Source organism: Anabas testudineus, chromosome 6, assembly GCF_900324465.2.
Source record: "Anabas testudineus chromosome 6, fAnaTes1.2, whole genome shotgun sequence".
NCBI classification, from domain to species: Eukaryota; Metazoa; Chordata; class Actinopteri; order Anabantiformes; family Anabantidae; genus Anabas; species Anabas testudineus.
The window spans coordinates 19,733,589-19,744,555 of NC_046615.1; the positions used below are offsets into that span (position 1 = coordinate 19,733,589).

At 40.5% G+C, this 10,967-nt stretch overlaps 1 protein-coding gene across 1 annotated transcript; it reads right to left on the reverse strand.

The window, feature by feature from the left end:
• Positions 1-638: 638 nt before the first annotated feature.
• LOC113165712 (cellular retinoic acid-binding protein 1-like) lies at positions 639-8,811 on the reverse strand. Its single transcript, XM_026365407.1, has 3 exons — positions 8,546-8,811; positions 5,637-5,815; positions 639-770 (listed from the first exon to the last, which is right to left on the reverse strand). The coding sequence occupies exons 1-3, from the start codon at positions 8,613-8,615 to the stop codon at positions 639-641; spliced, it is 381 nt and encodes a 126-aa protein (XP_026221192.1). The 5' UTR covers positions 8,616-8,811.
• Between the last annotated feature and the right edge of the window lie 2,156 nt (positions 8,812-10,967).

Here is a 10,967-nt window from a genome sequence, read left to right on the forward strand (position 1 = left end):
TACGATTAAAGCTGTTTCAGCACTAGCTTGTGGTTTGTAATATAAAGCTTTGCAAACATCCTGTGAAGATATTTTTTTCCACTATCTAAACCTGCTCCAGTGTTGTTTCAAGCTTTTGCCTCTTGGACATTCGTCTTAGAAGTTCTCGCGGAGCAACAAAGCAGAGCGTGGGAGTGTTGAACGTTGAGAGGGGAGAGCTGTTGAATCCCTGAGAACAGTTCATCCGGTCCGTTTGTCTTGAACTGCTCCCCTGCACATTGCTCATGGGGCTTTAAACCCATTGACTCCTGCCCATATTAATCTGGGTAAATACAGGGGGTATTACTGCAATGTAAGCGTAGCAGCTCCTCTTGTTCTCCTTTCACATCTCTCTGCGGGGTGGATGAAACCTCGGCTCCTTGGGAAACAGCCTCTCTCATTTCCTTTATGGATGAATCTCAAGGGTGACTTCATACACTCCCTGCCTCGTTTTATTAACCATTCCTCAAACAGGGCTCACTAGCTACATCCTAATGCATCTGACGTCTTCCGAGCCTCCTCTTATTCTCTATATATTTATATCTTTTTTAGTCTGTTAGCTTTCTAACGAGTCTCATTTCTTTTCTAATCTATTAAGAGGATTTCAACAAGGGGATGAGTCATTGCTGTGCCCTCACCAGGATGAGCTCATCGCCGTTCAGCTCCCGGGTCCAGTAGGTTTTGGGGCCGTTACCATCCACCAGAGTCTGCTGACAATGGATCTTGTTCTCTGACTCCCAGGTGGCGAGGCTCTGCAGGGACAGGAACATATAGGAAGACTGGATGTTATAGATTTCCCTTCACGTTTTTCAGTTTTTTTGTCTCAGCCTGATAATACAACAACCATCACAGCTGATCTCCACAGATCAGTGGCTAAATGGAAACTTCTGCTCAGCGCACAACACATCGAAGCCTTCTTGGAGTTTGCTTGGAGTTCAAACAGCACGTTCATGTCTTTAGTTTTGAAATGAAATGTAACGACCATAAACATCGACATATTTTATAAATTGTTATTTCACTTCCTTAATAGCTGTGTCAAACCTCAATGAGCAAAACAAGATGATATTATAAATCATATAATATAAATCTGTCTATGGCAGCCTGAGACAAAAGTTCAATCCTCTTAGTCCCTATCTGCTAATTCGCTTCAATAATATTTCAAATGACATCAACGGGATTAGACTGAGACGCTGATTTCAGGATTAATTTCCCCTCAGGTAGTCGACTCTGAGTAGGTCTGAGAGAGTTATAAATTCATAAGAGGTCAGGGCCCAGGTAACCCTGATGTGCTAATTTGGGCTAATGGATAGGATTTAGCACTTTGGTCAGCTTCGGGTCAGTTGAACATCATAAATTGTAAAACAAAATGATATAAGTCATTGGAAACCAAAATCATCGACCCATGTTAGGCTGAAGGCCAGTTTAGTCAGAAACACGCAAACCAGTTCCCTGGAGTCATTTTGTATTGAATGTTTTTCTCTAATTGCATAAATAAACAGGCTAAAATCAGCATGTCCTCAATAATAAACATTAGTAGAATGATCACCTTTTAACAAAAAAACAAGAAATTATAACTGTGTAAGACTTTGTTTTATAGTTTGTAAAATCTATTTACCAAAAGTTTGAATTGTTACTTTAATGTCTATTTTAGAGTTTTCATATAGAGTCATAAATCCTGCTGTGGACTCTGATTATATTTTCCCACACAGATGAAATTACTTTTCTTTAATGAAGCCAGATGCATTTCTTCTTCAACATATTATCTTAAGTTGTGATCCTGCTCCAGAGCCTGGAACTGATCAAAAGCTGCCATCGCTTCATAAAGCTAATGCACAACATTGAATTCAAGAGAACTCATTGGACAAAACCTCTAAACGTTTTTTTTTTTAATTCAGCATTGGTAATATATTTGTATATTTGTTTGTAGTGTTGCTCATAGAAATGTGTTTTATGATTAGTACAAGTGTGCATTTTAAAAAAAATAAAAGCACCACTGCTTGGTGTTGGAGCAGCAGCAAATGTTAATCACCATATCAAAGGTGAGGAAAGTCATCATGGATCCCTGCAGGCTGCCATCCGCAGACTTTGCCAGCAGAACAACAGCAGGGCTTTTCTACAGCTCCTTCAGATTTTTTTTTCTAATAAATCCAGAACCCAGACAGTCGATTAGCTACGGCTCCATTTCAGCCTCTCTCATTCTGTCTCCTGCACTTAAACGCACTGACGTGTTCAACATATTCACACTCTCCTCCAAATAACACATATCTGAGACCAAGACAAACTCATCCTGCTAGTTGTTTGTTTTACCAGTTCTGTTTAATCTGCAGCTTTGTTTGATTTTCGTTGCTTTCGTTGCTCGTTAGAGATTTTAACATTTTGCTGCTTATCAGACACAAACAACGATTTGAAACATCTCATTTCCTGTTTGGTTTTCTCATGGATTTTCCAACATTTCTTTCTTTCAGAGTCCAAAATGCCACACTCAGCTCTCTCTTGGATTCACCTCTTCCCATGTTTGATCTCCCTTGTCAGCGTTTGCTCATCCCTTTTCCCACTCTCCGTGGGTTTTGCTGCAGCCTCCACTTAAGATACAAGCGGTGAAGGAAAGTTGATCTTCATCAAATCAGCTTAATTTAGCTAAAACACCAGTCAGTCTGCACCTTCTTACATACATACATTATGACTTCCACTGTGCACCAAAGCTGCCTGGTGTCTGTTTCATCCGTCTGTGACTGACAGAGATGAGACCTTATCACTTTCTCCTCTTGGAAGTGAGAAGAGAGGGCTGATCTGATCCCACTGTGCTCCACAGATTAACCGAGGCTTTTTAACCTTGTGGCAGCGTTAATCAGCCCTCTGCTCTTCGCCAGGCACAGCTCAGCATGTAATCCTTTTACACCACAGGGGCAGCTGGACTCAGCCAAAACTAACCAAGGGCTCTCTAGACAGCCGTTCCACCTGAGACTTCGCCAACACCCCGAATCACTTCCTCGCCCCTCCGGCACATGTGCCAGCATCAGTGGGCGCTGCCTCCTGCAGGTTTCAGCCCAAGACTTGCGTATGATTGCAACACAAGTGCAAAATGTGCTTGTTGCTGAGAACCACTGCCTGATTGTCTTCATTTGTATGTAAATAACTCTTCATACTACATCATACAACAATGTTCTCGTCACTCTAACAGTCAAAACTCAAAGTTAGCAACTAGCTGGTTAACATGGTGGAGCATTTAGTAAACTAAGAGCTTCATACGTCCTGCACGGCTTTTTGGGAACCAAAGAGAATGATAGGACTTAATGCATCAGGTGGCCAGAAACACAAATCACATGGTCTCCAACACCTTTCGACAGTGGATGTAAACATCCCACTCAGTTTTTTCCTTTTAGTCCAAGTAATGAAAGTACTATTTTATTTTCTACTGGTTAGTGCTGTGATGATGATGCTCAAACCCAAATAAATAAACACGGCAAATGTGCAATGACAACTCGACCAGCAGAGAGGCTGCATGTGGTGAAACAGCCACAGCGAGAGCCGTCTAGCTCTGCCCAGTGCCCAGCATGCTCCAGGGCACAGATAGAAGCAGTCGTGCTGTCTCCTGGGATCCAAAATAGGTCATGTCTGCACTCCCTGACTACAAAGTGTAGGTAGAGATGAGAAAAAATACAGATAGATGTGGATCAAACCCAAAGTAAATGATGTACTGCACATGCCCAGAATGGATTTGTGGTTTCCAGAAAATATTTTCTTCCATCTTGCATACTATTGCAAATTTTTTCCTTTCCATGTGCAATATTTATTCCCCACAAGCATAAATGAAACTGCTTTCTCTAACCATCAGACCAAACTGGTGGTTTGTCCAAGATAGTTGAGAGTGTTTGTGTCTTCAGATCAGCAGCTGTCATTTGATTTAGAGGACAGTTGACGACCTGGAGCATTCACCTGATGGATGTTTTTTATCTTAGTACCGTGATGTTGGTTTGAATGTGAGTGCACATTTAGTGAGACAGTAAAGAGTCTGTGCAGCAAAGTGAGAAAATAGATTCTACTATCTGGTCAATCTGGTTCATCACTCAGTTCTGATGTTGTGAGTCTTGAAGAGTTATAATAATAATAATAATTAGTTACAGTTTGTGATTCATCAGACAATATTTATCTGCAGAGAAAATCTTTTCTAGCAACACTTCAGTCCTCCAGCTGTGAAATTGTAAAATGATATTGTATCCATAAAGTCCCAGATTTATCCAGTGGAGAGACAAGTTTGACTGTGACCGTCAACAACTCCTCAGACTGGATCTGTTATGCAACCCTCGTCAGTATAGAGCCACTGCAGTCTGCTCTTTATGAAAAATGTGTACGTACAGATGGAGGAATATGCTGCAGAACAGCTCTCACTTATCTCACGCTTCATGGTTGTTATTTGTGCCTGTGAATGTGTAAGAAGGCATTCTCATTTCATAGACTGTCCTGGGTCATCCTGGTTCAAAGCTGTCTTTCTGACACTGAATACTCCAGCTGAAGAATTTCCACAAAGGAAAAAAGAACATTTTTGGAAAAATGCACCACTTCTTGGCCATTTTGAGGGAAGTGGGAACAAGCTGCAAACACAACACTGACATATTATCAGCTTTAAGGTTGCTTTAAGGAAGCTGCTGAACCACTGAATCCCATTGTTTTCAAGTTATTATAAACAAGATTTAACATTAGACCTTACCTGAACTTGCTGTTATATATATTACATTGCAGGCATGCCATTTTTCAGTCACTTAACCTTAATGCATGGCGTGTTTCGGACATGCAGGACACTGGATTACATGTCAGCGTTGTTTCTCTCCAGCTCAGATTAGTTGCTTAGCAGAGGCCAATAAACAGATGTCAGCTTGTGCAACATTAATACAAGATTCCTGTTACCTAAAGTGACTCATTGTGTCTGCGCCACGATATCTCGTCTCTAAATTCTTCAGCTTTGCAGCTCTGACTTCCCTCATTGTGTAGGTGCAATGCGACTGGTGAGTGAACTAAGGACTTATTTTCAACAGCGTCTGCATCACTTGGAAGTGTTGGAGGAGTGGATTTTATTTTAACATTAGACTAATATGTGAAAAATTACTGATATTATGATGATGGTAAAAACTAATTTATCATCAGGAGAGGGCCACTAAGGTAAAATTTATATAAGAGGAGACTCAAATGAATAAGTTAGTTTCTCAGTATTCAGATATAGTATAGTACAATATAAAGCTCCAACTGAGAACCACGGTGTGAGGACTTCCCCTCAGGGCCTGAAGAGGTTCAGAGAGAAACTCTCATCATCCCAGCTCAACCTGCTTTTAATCCAAATGCACAGACATGAGGATGATACCAGTAGATGAGGTTGTAAGGAGCTGTTCATTTTTCAGTAAAACCTTTAACAACAACAACAACAACAACAACACTTAGAACGACCTTGAATAAAACACACAAAGAGAATGAAGAAGGTGTAAAGATTTAAAGTAGTGTTCCTTCATCATGGACTGATGGAAATGCTTCACAGAAAACTATTTCCTCCCATGTTACACTAAAATCAATAACCAGTGGAGTATGAGTGTGCCACATTTTAAAATTCTCATTTTTCAATACTCTACCTTGCACTTTCGTCCATCCACTGTCTCCTCATCAAACTCTTCACCGATGTGGAAGTTGATCTCGGTGGTGCGCACGCTCGTGGACGTTTTGATGTAGAACTGCTCACCGTCCTGACGGATCTCCACGTGGGGGTTGGAGGCTGCTGCCACAGCCACCTTCCTCAGCATGGCGTTCACTCCTGACCAGGTACAAGGCAACAAGAGGCAGAAACAATGGTCAAAGGGAAGAATTAGCGGGTGGATTCACTGCTTTGCTGAAAAGAAGGAAGAAGTACAATACTGAGAAGCTGAGATGTTGTGTTGATGCCCTGTTATTGGGAATATGACTCTTTTATTTTGTGTCTAAAAGCAGAGATGAGCTGAAAAAGGGGACAGAGATGGAGATGGGCTGTAGAATTTGCAGCAAAACAACCTCCACTGTGTTCTGTTGTCTTTCTCTTGTCTGCCTGACGCTCGACCCCACCCAGACTCCGACCTCTCCGGGCTGTCGCGCCACATCTGATCAGACACAGGATTTTAAATATAGAGCCACATCCCGGCTGCACATCTCCTCATGTTGCAGCGTGTGTTTGAATGTGAAGCTTAAATTTTAAGAATCGTAAATATGTGGATGTGTCAGAGTAAAAGTAAATAAGTGAATAAACGTTCTGTAAACTAAGAGGAATCTGTGTAAGACGGTTTTACAAAGACAAATCTTTGAGACGGATTATTCAGCCACATCCAGGGGGAACAGGGCGCTTGAGGATGTCAGAGTGCATCAATGGTGTCTAACTCCTTTTGTGTGAAGCTTGTGGGGATTCTGAGCGAGACATTGCACATGCTCGTGACTCCACTTTGGCATGCCCTGTTTGACTCTGCAAGGCCATCTGGTTTTATGTGCTGCCAAAGGGTCCTGTGTCTTTTACTTCACTTCACTCTCCAACCAGCTGAAATTATTTAACGTGTAGAAAGTTTATTTGTTTGTATTTAATTTTGCCATGAAATCAGTTCGAACAAATCCACCTCACCTTTAGCCTTTGTGGTTTTCCTCCAGCACCACCAGGGCATAAAACCCTATTAATTTGACAGCTAACACTCGACCCCACCCATGATCTGTGTTTTTATAGCGTTAAATATGTATGAGCACGAGTGAGCCCAGCAATCTGTCTTTGTTCATGAAATACTGGCATTTGATTTAGATTTTTGTGTGTAAAGGACAGTGATCTTTGTTTTTTATATTAGGAATATTACAAACCACAAATACTGTGGAGCACGTTGTCTTACAGAAACCCAAGACAAGGAAATATATATTTTAACTGTTTCTGCTGATCAAGATTCTTCAATTTAAACTAAACAATGTCTTAAAATTAAGTTGGTTCAGTGGTGAAAGAGTATTTTAACATTCTTTGAACAAATGCAGACACACGTTGCTGCTTCTCTTAATCAGCCAACTGTGAGTCTGATCAACTGTTCCAGCTCTGTTCACTCAGCGTTTTCCTCTGTGATCTGCTCCCTGAATATACCGATCCCTTCCCACTGTACAGAAACATTAAAGTCAACAGATAATTATAAAGATGTTGATGGAAAGTGGCGGCCATGCAGCACTGGAATTCACATTAGTCGCCCATCTCAGCTCTCCGTTGGCCGAGCACCTTATGTAAGAGCAAACGAGTGATCTGCTCCGGCAGATGTGGTTAATGTGCTCATGAACGGACGAGGCGCTAAACGCAGAGGGTGACTAATTCCTCCTTGGAGCAATGAAATGATCAGAAGTGCAGTTGCCTCATGAACCTCCCAGGGCCAGTTGTGGAGTGATGTTGGATTCGTTTTCACAGCTTTCACTTAATGAATCTAAATTGGTCTTTGGCAGTGAGAACGCACGTGTTTCCTCTTTGAGAACTTTTCTTAGAAAACCATCAAAACCATTACACTCTCCCAACACTTTATGACTTTCACAGCTTTCAGTTTTTAGCAAACATTAAGCTGTATACCTTTCCCGCTTAATGTACAGCTGCAGTACAGTGTAATTCAAACTGATCAAAATAAAATCTGATGCCCAGGATCATCACAAAACATCTCACTCACTAATTTGCAGCTTTAAAGCAGAATCAGAGTTCAGATGTTGAAGATGTGCTGTTAAATTTGTGCTGTTGATTGCACTGATGAACAAATATCTAAATATTTAGTTGTTTTAAGATACATAACTGATCCTTTTTGAACTTTACTTGCCCTGTTTGTGCCAAATAACAGGAACCATTCACGTCTAAAAGTTCTAATCGTAATCCAGCTCGGCGTCAACGCTTCCTGGAGAAGTTGTTGAAGCCGCTCCCTGTTCTCACAGTGGGATTTCTCCCTAAAGATTTCCACATTATTCTAAAGACAGTCAGCCTTTCGCTGTGCCCGGTCTGCTTCAGCAGCCCTGACGTGACGAAACGCTGCAACACAATTGAACGACCCAGATAAACTGGTCCAAGTCCAAACCATCACAATCATCAGTTAAAATCAAGAAGGGTGAAAAAGAAAGAAAAAAGATAGGACACAAGAGAGCAGCACTGGGCTGCAGAGACCCCCCTGGCATTGCTAATTCATGCCCTACTTAAATGCTTAACATGAATAATGTTGTGCCCCCCTCCCCTATTCATGCAACAATACCACGTTTGTTTGGGCTGGAATTCAGCATCCAGTGTTTCATATCTCCTGTAAAGACGAGGGATTTCCCTCCAGCAGCATCTCCCCGCAGATCTCTGCCTCCTTTTGCCAAGGAGTTTTCTTTTCACACAATACGATGTTGTTGGAAGTCAGGCATGCCATTCCCAAAGCACAAGAAAAGGCTTTTTCTACATGGACATGATGGATAGCCAGCCCCATGCAGGGATGTAGAGCTGGTTGTGGAGGGGAGACAGGAGAGAGAGACAGGACACAGGGCTTACCCAGGGCTTTGAGAAGTTCATCAAAATTCTCGCTCTTCTTCATCTTCCAGGTCCCGGCAAAGTTAGGCATGTCTGCTGAGGCTGAGTGCGAGGGCTGCAGAAAGAACCTGTTCCACGCTCTGATGTCTCTCTTTGACTCTTTCCCACCCTGCTCCTGCTTCCCTGTGCTCAGCCTCTCCTTCACACTGTTACCACCCAAGTGTTTCTCTGGCTTTCTCTTATTTATTTCTTTTGTCTTCACTCACTCAGCCCCTGCTGCTCCCTCGTCTGCGTGACTCAGTGCGCTGGCTGCCGTGTCATCTTTAGCTCTTTTATAGCTACTGTCTTTAATGAGAGTCAGAGAAGGTCCCTCCCACTCAAAGCTGTGCCCCGTAATACAGTAGCTCAAGACTGACGTGTCTGATTTCTGTGGAGCACAACTAAGACTAACTCATTCTTTAAAGTGTATTTATAGAGTTTCTCTTTGTGTGAATGGTCATTTTTGATTTCAATGTGGATGATAGCTTACATAATCACTGACATCTTTTGGCAAGATCATTTAAAAAATAAGGTTGATATTAATATATAGGTATAGTTTTATGGGCTGCTTTTACTCTCTTTGGTATCACACCAACCCCTTACCTCTAACACAGATCCCAAATAATGGTTTATAACACCAATAACCAATCATCAGCGTTCTATCAGACATTAACAAAGCCGTGTCTGTCTGTTATGTGTGCATTTTGGGCTTTTTCCTTCTTTAAATCTTTGTGTTAGAGTATTCCTGTAGGTTTTTGCTGCGTCAGAAGGAAATATTACACTAATAGCCCTGATCCACAAACATGGATCAAACAGTTTATTGTACCAATAATGATTCATCTTGCGGTTTGTTATGTACTATGTCTGTATCGCATCATGATATATTAATTATAAATTAATCCATATTAACATGTCATGTGTTGACTGTTTAGGATTTTTAACCTTTCTTAGTTTGGGAAATTGTTCCTGTAAAGCTGCAGACAACAGGTGAGGTGACCTCCGGTGACCTCGAATGTTTTAAACTGTACTGCCTCGAGTCAGCCACAGTATAATGGCAAGAAAAAGTGTGTGAACCTTGTAGACTTTCATGGTTTTCTGCATTAAGTTTTCATAACATGTGATCTGATCTAACTCAAGACTATTAATAAATATAATGTGCCTAAAGAAATGAGAATTGAGAACAACCATAAAAACTTCATGGTGCTAGACTTCAAAAAACCTAATTACAGACATACATACATAAGTTAAAAAACTTAGTTTGTAGATGTGGACTAGAGCTACTTTGACTGACAAAAAACACTTCAACTTTTGTAGCAAACTATATTGAACTATTAGGAAAGAACACACAACACTACAAAATGAAAACATCATCCCAACTGTAAAGGATGGTGGAGAAAACATCATGGTTTGGTTTGGTTTGGTTTGGTTTTCACATACTTATTCATACTTATATCGCTATGACGTTTTTATGGTCTGCAGATCAGATCACATTTTATGACAAGTTAACGCAGAGAACCATGAAATTCCAAAAGGTTCACATAGTTTTTCTTGCGACTGTATATTAAACCTAATAAAATGATATCACTGATGATATTACCAACATCACAATATATTAATGGCAAACATAACAAAATAATGAAATACAACAGGCTCAGTGCTGGTGAACTTGAGAAAGGAAACGTTTTCACCCCAGAATAAAATAAATAAACATCTGAGATCAGATGAAACATCCCTCTCTGCTCTTCCAACAAAAATAGAAATGTAAAAATACATGATAATCACATAACACACCACTTTGGCACCGTTTCTTTTTCTTGTCATCCATCCTCATTTACTGTTGATGAATCTTTATATTTAATATGCTGAACATCAACACACAATCTTACCTGATGATGTCAGACATTTACATTTTCTGTGTTTAAATCGAGGTGTTTTACACTTCTATTCTAAAGTAGCTTGTTTGTATATGTATGTGTAAATGTATTTATTATATATTTGAATAAACAAGGTGGATTAAAAGTTAACCTGTGTTGGAAACCATTTGCTAAATGCTCATTTACTCTTAGAGTGGAAGAACATAAAGTCATTCAGTACTGTTAAATCAAGTGTGTTATAAACTATTTATCAGTTGTTTAATATTATCATCATTCCTTTGACTCTGTCTCAACAACTAACCCCATAGATAGTTTTAATTTATTGTTCATTGAGATGAATTGTGGGTTTTGGTGTCCAGTGGTGGCTTTTTCAACTGAACCTCTTGGTCAGATATTGAATCTCATCACAAATCAGCACTAAAAACATCAATCCATCTCTCGCTGTTTTAAATAGGACATCACTCGTCCTCCTGAGCTGTCAGGAGATTCACAGTGATCCCATTTCAGCTTTTCTTCAGGAGTTATTTAAA